The sequence below is a fragment of the Myotis myotis genome, unplaced genomic scaffold, assembly GCF_014108235.1.
Source record: "Myotis myotis isolate mMyoMyo1 unplaced genomic scaffold, mMyoMyo1.p scaffold_m19_p_2, whole genome shotgun sequence".
Classification (NCBI taxonomy): domain Eukaryota; kingdom Metazoa; phylum Chordata; class Mammalia; order Chiroptera; family Vespertilionidae; genus Myotis; species Myotis myotis.
Window position 1 is genome coordinate 38,488,172 of NW_023416324.1, and position 14,942 is coordinate 38,503,113.

The 14,942-nt window shown below is 43.2% G+C and overlaps 1 protein-coding gene across 1 annotated transcript in view; it reads right to left on the minus strand.

The window, feature by feature from the left end:
• FYB2 (FYN binding protein 2) overlaps window positions 1-14,942 on the minus strand; it is a 99,612-nt gene that overhangs the window by 22,685 nt on the left and 61,985 nt on the right. Inside the window, exons 7-9 of the mRNA XM_036348450.1 lie at window positions 12,672-12,703; window positions 9,854-9,956; window positions 5,814-5,973 (exon numbers count right to left, since the gene is read on the minus strand). Of these exons, the coding sequence (XP_036204343.1) occupies window positions 5,814-5,973; window positions 9,854-9,956; window positions 12,672-12,703 (295 nt within the window). The remainder of the gene's footprint in view (window positions 1-5,813; window positions 5,974-9,853; window positions 9,957-12,671; window positions 12,704-14,942) is intronic.

Below are 14,942 nucleotides of genomic sequence, written 5' to 3' on the forward strand. Positions count from 1 at the left end.
CACAAAGTTGCTTAATTCTTAGTTTGGGCATTTTTTTCTTTCTTTTTCTTTCTTAATTCTTCCTTTTGGCAGAGTCAACTGTAAATGTTTGTGACTTCATTTTCAGGCACAGACAACTCCCAAAGTTACAGTTCTAACTTAGACATTTCTGATGAATGCTAGATACTCCATCTACATACACCATTTCCATTTGCTTGTCTAAGCATACTGCATTCCAAAACCAAACTCATGACTTTTCTCTGCAAATCTGTTCTGCCTGAAATCTGCCTCAACTCAATAAAAAGTGGCAATTCCATTCTTCCAGTTGCTCTGGTCGAAACCCTTGCAGACATCCTCACCTCCTTTCTCTCTCATATCCCACCTCCGATCCACAGCTCTACTTTCACGATCCTGAATCTAAACACATCTCAGCGATTCTGCTATGGCACCCTCCTCCAAGCTACCGTCACTTCTCAGCTTACTTATTGCAACCAACTCCTGACAGGTCCCCTGATTTATCCTACTTTCTGTTTTCAAGACAGAAGCCAGGATGGTTCTTTAAGATACAAGTATGAAAACTCCATTTGTGGGCTCTAAACCTTCCATTGGTTTTTTTAAAATCTCATTTAGAGTAAATGCCAAGGTTCTTGCCATAGTCTAGAAAAGTCCCTTGTTATCTCTGACCTCATCTCCAACTCCACACTCCTTCAGTCATTCTGCTGGTCACACTGGCCTCTTGCCACCGACATAGCTAATGGCTTCTGCCTCAGTGTAGTACTGCTACTTTCCCCCTCTCACCAGAACATTTTTACCCTAGGTACACATATGGCTCACTTCCTCATCTGCTTAAGATCTTTGAGGTTGTCCATGAGTGCTTTAAAAATGACAACTTCTAATACTTCCGTAATTCTCTTTCCTTGCTTTATTTCCCTCCTCCCCATTACATTTACTACCATTCCACACAGTGGCTATTTTATTGTTTATATATTATCTGTCTCCTCTGCTAAGAATGTAACCTCCATGAAGATGGGAATATTTGTCTGTTTTGTGTACTGTTATAGCCTCAGCTCCTAGAACAGTGCTGGCACATAAAAGGTGCTCAAATTAAAAAAAAAAAAAGAAGAATAGCTTCAATGCATATATCTTCTAACAAGAGACTTTTGTGTATTAAATTTATAGTGTCTGCCAATATAGTGGTCCAGTGCACGAATTCGTGCACGGGTGGGGTCCCTTGGCCTGGCTGATGATTGATCAGGGCGATTGGGGCCCACAGGCTGGGGGGAGGGACCGTGGGAGGTTGGCCAGTCATGGGAGGTTGGCTAGCCATGGGAGGTTGGCTGTGGGAGTGCACTGACCACCAGGGGGCAGCTCCTGCATTGAGCATCTGCCCCCAGGTCAGTGCGCATCATAGCAACCGGTCAACTTATTGTTTGGTCCACTGGTTGTAATGGTCTCTTAGGCTTTTATATATGTAGATTTATATCTACTATCTTATTACATACCTTATATTTATTCTATTTTCCTCCCCTCCCCCCTCATTTTCCTCTTTCTTGAGATTTCTTCTCTTTTTTACATTTTGTTCCTTTTTTCTTTCTTTTTTTTTTTTTGTTTGTTTTTTTCTGGAAGGTATGTGTATTATGCCTATCTTTTAACAGTTACCCTACCATGTTTTAAAATTTAATTAAAGTATAATATACAGGAAAGGGCACAACTCATAAGCTCAACAAATTGTCCCAAATTCAATATATTCATTCATTCAACACACATAAAACAAATAAAAAAGCCATAAGTGCCAGTGTCCCACAGTGCTTCTTGTGCTCTCTTCTAGTCACTATTCCCTCCCACAAGGGACCCACTCTCCTCATTTCTAATACTAGAGGCGAATACTGCATATTTTGAACTTTATATTAATGGAATCATTTCAAATGTCCTCTTTGGTGTGTCACATTTCATTAAATATTATGTTTCTGAGAGTCATTTATATTGTTGGATATAGTTATAATTTGTTCATTCCTATAATTATTCCATTGTGTGAATATATTATAATTTACTTTTCCATTCTACTTTTTTTAAAGAAATATATTTTATTGATTTTTTACAGAGAAGAAGGGAGAGGGATAGAGAGCCAGAAACATCGATGAGAGAGATTGATCAGCTGCCTCCTGCACGCCCCCCAGTGGGGATGTGCCCACAACCAAGGTACATGCCCTTGACCGGAATCGAACCCGGGACCCCTGAGTCCACAGGCAGATGCTCTATCCACTGAACCAAACTGGTTTAGCTTCCATTCTACTTTTGATGGACATATGAACCATTTCCAGTATAAGGCTATTTTTAAAAAGTTCTATGAATATGCTGTATATGTCTTGATAAACATATGTCTATTGGGTATAAGAATAGGTATGGAATTGCTAGATCATAGGATATACATATACTGGATTTTAACAGACACTGCTGAACAGTTTTCCAATGTGATTATTCCAGTTTACACTCTCAACAACGGAGGAGAGTTCAAGTTGTTCCACAACTTCACTAATACTTGATATAGTCTTTTTAAATTTTAACTATTTTGCTGGGCATGTAGTATGATTGTACTGTAGGTTTTATTTGCATTTCCCTGAGACTTGAACAGCTGTATATAGTGTACTTGCTTTTTGGATAACCTCTGTGATTGATTTCTATTTTATATATTCTGGATACAGGATGTTTATAGAAATATAAAATATTTCCATTTTATATTTTCTGGATACAAAGATATTTATAGAATATATACATAATATATTTCATATATGAGTCCTTTGATTTAGTCCTTTGTTCTAAATCAAGTATCTTCTACTCTGTATGCCTTTTATTCTTTGTTATCTTTTGATGGCTATATCCTAGCTATTCTAACTCTTTTAAGGCTAAAGTGAATTAATATTGTTACTCTCAATCAAATACCTTAGAAGGTTTCAACTTTGATCACCCTCCCAATGTATGGCTATTAATGTCAATATTGGCATTAATATTTTTTTATTTGGTGAATACTTTTGCTCAGCTTTCTTTCTTGCATCCAGAATTCTCTATGTGGGATTATTTTCCTTCTGCCTGAAGTACATACCTTAGAAATTCTTTTTATTTTTTTCAACCAGAGGAAAAATACATTTTTTTTCAAAAGAGGCTTACTTGAATAGGAATATTAAAAAAAAATACTCACTTGTATTTTTTCAAACTTTTCTGTTTTATACCTACTCTCCTTAACTAAGCATTTTGTGCTGCTCATCATAAGTATTACAAAAACTTATTAATGGGTTCAGTAGCCCCCTTTGGACTAAGCGGAATGTTTGGATTACTCAGCAAAATCTTGTTCAGCTGTTTTCATCATGGCATAATCCCCGAACTCACAGGGACTCTCCCTGGACACATGTAATTGTATGAAAAGGGCTTTTAGCCTCATATTCAGGGCTCTTGTTTAACTCTCTTATTTACTTCAACTTATTTTCCTCTCTTCCACTTCCCCCTATACTCAAATAATTCCATCACTTCACACCGTAAGGCATGGTTTTTAAATTAATGCTACCTCTGTGCTTTCTCATTCACCTCATCAGATATGTCTCCCCCACCATATCTTTTTTTAAATGAAAAATTCTTTCATTGTGGTAAGAACACATGAGAGCTACCATTGTAACACATTTATAAGTATACAACACAGTCATGTTATCTATAGGCACAGTCTTGCTTATTCTTAAAGGGTGGATGTAATCCTTTGGGGTCCCAACTTTATACAGAGTCTCCTATTATAAACTCACTCTGGGCAGGCCCTGGGGTGCAGCCCCTGTACTCTGCATGCCATGCAGTCAGAACAGGAGCTCAGGGACTCAGAGCTCAGTAACAACCCTCAGGGCAAAAGTAGCTTTGGCACGCACTCACTTCCCAGGAGTCCTGTTGCTGCAGGAGTGTAGATGCTTTCTTTTTATAACAGTTCTGTGATACTTCCATAAATTAAAAAAAAAAAAAAATTCTTGTTTCTGTCAGGACAGATCGTCTCATCTACTATATTGTCAGAAACTAAAGTTTGATTTATCCTTTCTTTCCTTTATTCACCAAAGTTTTGTTAGGCAGCTGACGGCCTTGTTACAGAGATATAGAGAAAAATACCCAATGGCCTCTGATTTTCAATGTGCTCACAGTACGCCATGGCGGGGACACAGGTACACAATGAATTATAATGTAAGCATGCTATGGTTTTCCAGAAATGAAAATAAATGGAGAGAACTAACAGTTATTTAGCATAGGAACCAGCCACTTTGGATGCAGTAATAAAACAGCACTGGGAAATAAGTAGTAGCTGCCTCATTTGCACATGAGAGAGTAAGTAAATTTTCCAAGGTTACAAGATTTAAATATAGTGGTTCTGGATCCCAGAAATGTTCAGCTCTAAAGCCTAACATGGAAACGTGGTCATTCAGTTGTGAAGTGTCATGGAAACAGGTGAGAGGAATTGTGGTCCCCGGAGCGTGGGAAAGCAGAGATGGACTGAGGCGAGCGAAGCCTCAGAAGAAGTGACTTTTGACACAGACCTGAAAGGATTCACAGCACATCAGCAGGCAGAGAATGAGCAGAAAGGCATTTCAGACAGAGGAAAGAGATCGAGCAAAGTCACAGGAGCACTTAGCCATAAGCTGAGCACAGAGAAGGGGGTGTGCAGGGAAGGTGTGTGGCAGGGATGAGACCCACTAGCCTGGGGTCCTTGAGTCCATTTCATGATCATTACAAATTTCTTCTTCTTACAACTCTGATTCTCACACTTTTTGAAATATCAGTGGTTTGCTATGGCTTATTGGGTTGGAGTGGACACCTGTTTTCTTTGTCTATCCAGTGTCTTTTTTTTTTCTTTTCTGATTAATGGCCCTCTTATTTTCCTTGGGAAATCTGTCAACCTGGCTTTAGGTAGTTTTGCTAGATCTGACTCTACCCCCAGCTCCAGGGGTGAGTTTATGACCCAGCTGGATCAGCCAGAGCATCAGATCCCCCATTTATAAGGACTGGTTCAGGATGGCATGTGGCCCAAACAGAGCCTGTAAGATTCAAAGCTGGGCCTTTTTTTATAGCTGTTAAGAATATGACAATTTCCAGTTTTCCTCTGGGCTTCCTAAGAGGACAGGGTCTGAGCCTGTTACTGCTAGATGCCATCTTGCCTCCACAGGGGTAGGATTTGACCAAAAGTGAAGTGACCCAGAGGGAGCAGAGCCAGGAGCAATACTGAACCCTTGTAGTATTGCTTGTGGCCCTGGAGCATCCCTTTCTTTCTTTCTTTTTTTTTTTTTGACTTAAGATGGTGTGATTTGATTACTGTTACTTATAATCAAGTGTCTTAACTAGCATGAAGGTAAAATGCAACCTAAATAAAGTCAAGTAATGATATCATACTGTAGCATCAGTGTGTCAATTACATGGGTCTACAAAAACAAACCCATTAGGATCTGGTAGATTAAAAAGAAGGAACAAATATTTGCTGAGTACCTATTATGTGGCATACTTTTCAATTTAGTCTTCAAAAAACCCTGGTGAGGCCCACATTATGATCTCTTTTTATAAGTAAAGAAACCCAGCTGCAGAAATATGAAGTTACTTACCCCATGGCTAATAAGTATTAGCATCTAGACTGAACTCAGGTCTTCTGCCTCTAAGTCCAGTGGTCTTTCCACTACTGCTCAGCTGCCTCACTAGGGCAAGTTACTTGGTACATAACAGATGGTCAATAAATATTTAGAAAATAAATTAAAATCTTGGCAACACACCACTTTAAAATAATGTCATAATGGTGAGGAGAGCCAGGAAGAAATGCAACTTACATTGGCTTTGGGAGTGCCTGGCCAGCTTTGGGTCCTGGGGGCAGGCCTCTGTCTGGATGCTGTCAATCACAGCATCCTTCTCTCTGGCCAGCATTCTCTTCATATGTCTCTGAACGTTCATCATTGGGACTTTTCCACACGTCTCTTCATAGGAACCCACCTAAACACATGCAACAGGGAGAGTACTGAAGGGCTTTGACTTACCTGTTTAGTTCTCTGCTTACACATGCTGTTTATTAATTCCTCATAGACAGCACTGATGTATTATTTTATTTAACTCTGTCTTAGTAGACTCTGAGTTTCTGAGGGCTCATACTGTGTCTTTTGTTCACCTCTGAATGCCCAACAAATGCTGGGCACAGGAGGCCAGCAGGATAGAATGGAGTACTGACCAGAGGCAGGTTCTTATAGATTTAATCTTACTTAATCTTCATGACACCCCATTGGGGAAGTGTCCTTAGTGCTCTGGATAAAGAGTTTGGAACGTTAAATAACTTACATCTGGTTGCTGGAGGCTAAGTCCAGCAGGTCATAATAAATGCGAAAAGTCCTCAAAAGGCTGATGGGCTTTGATATGCAACAGGGCTGAATATCAGCATTATATTAGCCTGCTGCTGGCCGAACAGCTGTAGCAATTCCCCTAACCCCGTGGTCGGCAAACTGTGCTGGTGAGCCACATGCGGCTCTTTGGCCCCTTGAGTGTGGGTCTTCCACAAAATACCACATGCCAGCGCGCACGTACAGTGCGATTGAAACTTTGTGGCCCATGCACAGAAGTCGGTATTTTGTGGAAGACCCACACTCAAGGGGCCAAAGAGCCACATGTGGCTCATGAGCCGCAGTTTGCTGAGCTGCAGTTTGCTGACCACTGCCTTAACCTGATAATCTTTTACGGTTTACCAAACTTTACCTTTGATGTGTATGATGCTTTGCTAAAGGGCAAAATGTGTGAATAAAAAGCCGTGGGTCTGGACATTCGGGAAGCCACTCCACTAGAGAGCTGGTTTCCGCCTGGCTTTCCCCCATGCCTACTAAATTTATATTTCTTGTCTAGTCTCTATCCATTTATGTTGCAGCCCCTCCTCCAGTTTCCTGAACCTTTGCTGCGGAAGACTGCAGCATCTGGTCACACAGCTGGTAATATACAGAGGCAGGACTTGACCTTAGACCCCTGTGCTCTTGATCACTAAGGAATACTTGGTGCCTTTCGCCTGACATTTCATCTTTTTAGCCACCATTCTTCCGTTCCTACCTAACTCTTTCCAGCATTTTTTGAATATTTACTGAAGGTGAAACAACATGCTACCCTTTGGAAATGGAGGGATGCTACCTACACAGTAGTTTATATGCATGGAAACAATATATACAAATAATCTAATAAAAGGGTGATATGCTAATTAGACCAGGTCAACAGGACATTTTCCGGTCGTCCGGTCCTCCTTCCGGACAAAGCCACGTTGGTGGAGGCTGAGGCAGAAGTGGTTAGGCGCGATTAGGCCAGCAGGGAAGGGCAGTGAGGGGCAATCAGGCAGGCAGGCAGAGGGGTTAGAGGCAATCAGGCAGGCAGGCAGGTGAGTGGTTAGGAGCCAGTGGTCCTGGATTGTGAGAGGAATGTCCGACTGCCAGTTTAGGGCTGATCCTACAGGGATCCAGCAGTCGGACATCCCCAGAGGGGTCCCGGATTGGAAAAGGTGCAGGCTGGGCTGAGGACCCCTCCCCCCCCACCCCCCATGCACGAATTTCATGAACCCGGCCTCTAGTTAAGGTATAATGTGGCAAGCTTTTCACAACAGTATTGCTCACTGAGATGAAACAGAGAGGAGGAGGAGGTTTTAAGAGACAGGGTTGGGGAAGACTTCAAAGGCAGGTTTTATTAAACTGTGTTTTAAAATATAAGAGATTGATTGAGGGGCTAAAGGGTCTACCTAGAAGATAAATCAGCATGAGTAAAAGCATGTGGTATTTAGTGTCCTGTGAGGATAGTATGGAGGCTACTGATAAGGGAACCTTTGAAGGGCCAGGGGGAAAGAATAGGGGAAGAAAGACAGGAAATGAGACTAAAAAGACAAGATAGAATGGGGCTGAGTTGGGAAGGATTTTGCATCTGAGGCAGTGTGTGGGCTTCATCTCACAGTGACAGTGAGCCAGGCAAGAAAGAAACCTGTTCAGATTTGCATTCCAGAAAGATCTGGATACATTGCAGAAAGAGACACTGGAGACGGAGGAGAATCCGAACATTTCTGGCCATCTAAGTATTTTCTAATGATCACATGAAACAGGAGAGGGGATTACTGTCTTTCTGATCACAACTGAACATGAGGGTTGACTATGATGATATATTTGAAAGCACTTGAAAAAAGCTAAAGTAACCAACAGATAAAAGGCATGGAATTTTCTTAGTTATTGGTGGGATCTAAGCAAACTAAGAGGACAGTGTTAGGAGGGGCATTCTTCTTAGTCACATAGCCAAGAATGAGTTTTTAAATAGGAAAAGTAATAAGGAAATAGGGAAGTCAATGTTTCACACAGGTATGGTGGCTGCCTTCCCACAGGTAGTCCATATAAAGTAGTTCATGGATTCTCATTGGGTCTGTCCTTGGGATTGTGCCCTAGAGTCAGTTTGAATCACAGTGGATTATGTATCTACTGACTTATAGTTTGTATTTGACCCCAAAGAGCACTGCCCAGCTAAACTACCCATCACATTTGTCTAACACATTCCAAATAACTTCTAATAATATCCCAAACTCAAATCTACTCAATGAATGTAGGAATATGTCCAACCCCATACCTGGCTCCTGTCTCATGGCCAGCACTGAGAGCACATCTTGCTTTTGCTCTTTAATGGTCAATACATCTTAACCAGGCTCCTCTACTGCCTTTCTCACAAGCTCCTGATTAATGCTTTCCTGACCTATGACCTTATCCCCCATTTATAGCCCTGCCCCTGCCCTTGCCCTCTGGCCTTAACGTACAGTGCTGCTTCCCTGGCTGTGATTCTTGTCTTTCTCTTTTTAAAAATATGTTTTTATTGATTTCAGAGAGGAAAGGAGAGGGAGAGAGATATAGAAACATCAATAATGAGAGAGAATCATTGATTGGCTGCCTCCTGCATGCCCCCTACTGGGGAATGAGCCCACAATCTGAGCATCTGCCTGACTGGGAATTGAACCATGACCTTCTGGTTCATGGGTCACTGCTCAATCACTGAACCATACCAGCCAGGCTGGTCCCTGTCTTTCATAATTCTCTGAATTATACACCCAACCTGGTCCAGCCCCATCCTGGGCCGACACACTAGCTCAGGCTAACTCCACCATCAATATGATAGATCCAATCCGTGCAGAAGAACCTGAGACAATTTGATATTATACGGTTTCTATACAGGTAGATATTATACAGGTATCTAGAATTTCTTAAGCACTAGTAGCAGCCCTGGTGGAACCTATTGTTTAAGCCTCCAATCATACTACTTTGGAGGGAGTAGTGTCAACTGGATATCAGTACACACACATATAATGTATTTAGTATTAATAAACTATCAACCAACCAATCAATCAATAGACAACAATAATACATTTCATTTTTATGGTAACTTATGGCTTACAAAGCACTTCCATGTACATTATTTCATTTTATCATCGTGACTGAGGGTAGGAATGGGGATGGTGATTATATTCTCATTTTACAGATAAGATGACAGAGCTTAGAGACAAAGAGCACAGAATCCTCCCTCCAGGCATGTTCAAGTGCACGGTCAGCACCTGAGTGTCTCTGTGTCTTGCCCACTCGGTGCCTTGCTGGACTCACACCTGCCCCACCCTACTGCAAAGGCCTGCGTCGGGCTACTCAGTGGAAAATCCCAGGCTGGAGCTCAGTGTTGTCGTCACGTTCCTATATTTGGTAAAATGCCTTCAAAACCCACTGCATCTTCGGACTCTGAGGGCTGCATGCCTCACCCTCTAAAAAGTCACCCAGTGAATGGACCCTATGACACAGCTGTACTGCACTGTTGGGCTAGAGCCCTGGAACACAGATACCTTGCACATAAGGTCTGGATGTAGATCCTTTTCTGCTTTCTGAGGTTCCAATTCATGTGGCTCTTTTTCCTTTATTTTTTTATCTTGATCTTCATGTTGAGGGCTGAAATGTGAAGAGACACCCAGGAAAAAAAAGTGAAGTTTAGAGTGCTTAGATAGTAGTGTACCACTCAATCCTAAAGAAAATGAATGGGAAAAATGAATTCAAACAGATGTCAATTCCTCTTCTTCATTTTTTTTAAAGGTGAGGGGGACCAGGATCAGGCCAACCATAGATAGCTTCTCTGAGTTTCTGTCTGCTCCAATCAATGCCAGAGTAAATTCCTGCTCAAAATTGCCTCATAACTCCGCATTGCTTGTAGGATAAAACTTAAGTTCCATAGTGGTCTGGCCCCTACTTTGCTTTCCACCCTATCTCCCCCTGCTCCATCCTGCACTTTTGTTCTAGTCTAGACTCTGACAATCCCCCAAACCTACCATGCTACTTTGAGCAACTCTTCCTTTTTACTTCCATTTCCTTTGTTAGGCACACCTTCCACATCTTCTATTGCTGAAACACACAGCACCCTTCTCAGTTTGTCTTAGTCAAATTACCTCTGGAATCTACCCGATTCTCTCGAGCAGGCATGCCTTATCTGCAGCACTCTGTCCTTCCATCTCGTATTATAATGTAGTGCCTATGGATCTGTCTCTAATTCCTCTGCTTTGCCTTGTCAACTACCTAAAAATCAAGCTACAAAGAGGCAGAACTCTCTTAATCACCCCCCACTGGTGCTGTGTGACCCAGGGTAGCAAGAGCAGGGCACAGTGTTCCCAATGACACAAAGGATGGCTGCCCACCAATATGTAGACAGCAGCTGCCCTGGAGGAGGATACAGTCAAGGCGGAGAATGAATGAGAAACAGGACCAAGAACAGAATGCTGGGGAGCATCAGCATCCAAGTGAGAAGTTCCGTTTCTAGCCTTACTATGAACTATCAGCCGTGGGCAAACTACTGCCCGCGTGCCGGATCCGGCCCCTTTGAAATGAATAAAACTAAAAAAAAAAAAAGACCGTACCCTTTTATGTAATGATGTTTACTTTGAATTTATATTAGTTCACACAAACACTCCATCCATGCTTTTGTTCTGGCCCTCCGGTCCACTTTAAGAACCCATTGTGGCCCTCGAGTCAAAAAGTTTGCCCACCCCTGAATTAGATGGTTCTACAACCATGTTTCAATGGAAGGCAGAGAAAGAAGGGCCCTCCAATGAAAGAAGAGGTGGGCATGAAGAAGGGAAAAACACCAGAAGAGTGCTGTTCTGAGAGACGAGGGAGGGAAAGAGTTTTAAGGAGTTTCATTCATTCATCTAATTACTCAGCACTCTTGTTTACCATTGAAGCACTTACTGGTTTTCCTGTGATGAACGGGGACTGTGAAATGAGGACTGGGTTCTAATTCCCACTGTCCCTCTTTCTAAGTCTAAGATTAACCTTCCTAAAAATCAAATTTTCTCATGTATAAATGAAAGGTCACATGCCAATTTCCATGGTTGCCATAAGAACGAAATGTGATAAAAGTGTTGAAAGCCTCACATTGTTTATAGCATGCCTTCTTCTTCATCAAAGCATTTGCTGAGTTAGAATCACCCAGTTCTTTTGTTCCCATTGCAATTATTGATATTTCCTCTAAAGCAGGGCTGGGGAACCATTTTTCTGCCAAGGGCCATTTGGATATTTATAACACCATTCACAAGCCATACAAAATTATCAACTTGAAAATTAGCCTGCCATATTTGGTCAAACATTTAAGTAAGTCACTCCTAATGTCTTGGCAGGGCCAGACCAAATGATTTTGAGGGCCTTATACGGCCCTCGGTCCAGACGTTCCCCACCCCTGCTCTAAAGTATTTACTTGCCTTATTGACATACATGTCCTTTGTAATCCATCTTCCTATCCCCCAGACCTTGTCCAGGAGTTTCCACACATTTAATATTGTGATTTACAGGAATAATATTATGGGGAGAGGGTGCATTATCTCTGCTTTGAAACTCTTTCATGGTTCTCCCTGACCTACCAGACAAAGCCTAAATTTGCACCATCCAATACAGTGGTCACAGTCCACATGTGGCTATTGAACACTTGAAATGTGTCTCATTCAAACTGAGCTGGGCCAGGAACACCAAGAACAAGGAAATATGGGCCTTGCCCGCAAGAAGCTCACAGCAAGAGAGTGGGCAGGAGGGTGAAAATCAACAGGCATGCTAACAAACACAACGCACAGTGACACCAGTGCAAACTCATGGGTACCTTACAGTGGTGCCACAGGGAAGGGACTGGCTACCCCTCGCTGGAGGAGGGGAATCAAGGAAGGCTTCTTGTAGGAGGGACATTTGATGGTCAGTAGGTGTTTGCCAGATCATTAAGTTGGGGCGAGTTAATTAAATGGGCAAAGGCAAAGGGACTTGAGACCGCATGGTGCGTTTGGGAAATGTTAAGTTCCTGGGGATTCCCATGATGGTTCCATGCCTTCTGGATTGCGTGACACTTCCTTTAATCCAGGAGTCTCTGAGGAGAGTGGCAAGGCCTCCGTAACAGCTAAAGCCCCAGTGGCTCAAAAATAGCTTCCATGTGCTGTGTTTGCTGAGTGACAGCAGTGTGGGCTGGAGCAAGACGAGAGGGACAGGTCCCTGAGCACCTTCTCTGCATCAGGTGCCTGGCCAGGCCCTGAGGTGCTGAGCCAGGTCAGACACTGGAATCAGAGCTGTGCCATCGGAGACACTAGTTCAGTCATCAGCGGCTGGATTACTCCCTTTCCTTTTGAAGATAAAACTCACCTATGTTCTTGGTGGAGGAAACTCTTCCAAGGCTGAAAGTAAAGAGGCAAATGGTCATTTTCATAAACACACCCTCATCAACCAGGTCTCTGCTTGGATACAGATCATTAGAGACCAGACTGCAAGGAGAAGGTGGGTGAGATCTCAGCACAAGCAAATGCAGACACTGACAACAGAAACTTCCACGCACTGTTCCCAGTGGGGCTGAAGGTCAGAAAAGAAAACAAGCATTTCTGAAATGACAGAGTATGCCAGTGGGAATGTATGATTTCACATAGAAAAATAAACAGTTTGCTGCGTACCTTTCCAGGAATGCATCTGTAGAGTAGAAAACTTTTAAATCATATGAGGAAGTGCACATTTGTAATATTTGAGCAATGCAGTATTTCAGTGGACAAATTGGAGAGTGTGCAGGTCATGCTGGGAATTCTCCCGCATTGATCACGCACCCAGTGATCCAAATTCAACTCTACCGTGGTCTGGGTTTGACTCCATGAAAACTGTGTCCTACTGATGACAACACAGTCCTCATGTATTTACTCATCACAGCGCTGGTGCCATTCCGTATTTGGAATCTAGCCAAGAACCTGAAGAAAACAGACTATCCCAGCATCCAAAATGCTGCCACATAGTCCAGGCCCAGTAGCTCAGCACACCCAGGTCTCCATTCAGGGCCCACTGGTTTCTCTTTCCTGTATCATCTAGCCACTTGGATGGCAGCATTGGTAGGACCAGGGAGATGGACCTCATCTCAGATCTCTGCTCTGTTATTACAGGTTACAGAGCCCCTCTGGGCCCCGAGTTCTCACCTGTAGAGTGGAAGCAGTGTACCCGCTCACCAGTGATGCTGTGGATGAAGTCCTACCATGTACGCACCAGTGCCTGGCACACACAGACCTGGTCCATACCCGCCTGAGCACACGAGGGACTCACTGATAGACACGGAGATAGTGAGAGTAGAAAGAAATGACAACCATCAGAAAATGATGGCAGCACAGACTTGTGGTGGTTTGGGTGAGGGCAACTGGTCTGCGCACCTGCAGGGGCCCAAGAACATCTCTTAGGAGAGTGGACTGCCTACTCTGCCCCCTGCGCTCCCATCACCAGGAAAGGGTGACAGCAGTTTCCAGCCACCAGGAGAGAAAATCCTGAGATGAACACAAACATGTCTGAAGACTGCAAGGTTTAGTTAAAAATGAAGAATACGTTCATGCTGCTTTATTTTGCGAGGGAAACAATTTGGTCCTTCAGAGAGTGCACTGCACAGAGAAGCTGATTATTTGCCCATGCTGCCAGGTAAGGGAAGCATTTTAATAGAATGCTTCTGCGCTCGCTAGTAGGAATAATAACCACCTAGAGTTTTCTAGCCACAGGTGAGCAGTCCTTTCCAGTAAGCCCAGAAAACTGGAGCAGAAAGTTAAAGGCTCTAGACTAACGGTACCCAGTGAGAAAAGAGTAGAACCCTAACGGACTTAGTCACAGCGTTAGGTGAGTGCCTACTGTGTGCCACCTGCAGTGCTGGGTGCTTACCTCCTCTGTCTCACTTAGTTCTCACAGAAGTTTAGTGAGACACATACTGGACCCCTTCTGCACTGACATCTGCCACTGCAGGTGTGGTAACCACAGGCATGTGCATCCTGCCCTCTTGGAGAACACACCATTTTACAGAAGATACAATGGGAGCTGGGAGAGACCATATGCATGGACCAGACTCCAGGCACTGGCTCTTAAACTGTGTATCTGAATTTACCTTATAGTCATTCTCACAACGATCCCAGCGGTGGGCATTTCTGTTACCTCCGTTCTACAGGTGAAGAAATGGAGACTCAGGCTGCACAGCCAGTGGCTGGGATCAAGGCCAGGGATTGTGCTTGGGCCCTAATCAAGTTGCTACAATGCCTCCAAGGAGTCACCTGGTACTGTGCCTACCAGGAGGCCAGAGGATGTGCCTTCAAGGTTTGGGCAGTCTGTGAAAGCCTGGGATGTATAAATTTGTCTTGTGCCAAAGACATCTTCCCCCCGAAGAGACAGTAAGTAAAAGCCAGTTGGGTGCCAAAGATGAGGGGTTGGAAGTGGATGAGGATCAGTGTTTCCCATTCCATTACACGTCTTCTGTCTTTGACACTGGGGCTCAGGCTTCAGAACCTTATCAGCTCGAGTTTGAGCACCTCAGACATCAGGGGGAAACTGACAAGAAGGACCTTTTCTCCCTCCTAATCAAAACTTCTTCAGAATAAACTCTGCACACTGTTTTAGTTAGAAAGTTGTTAG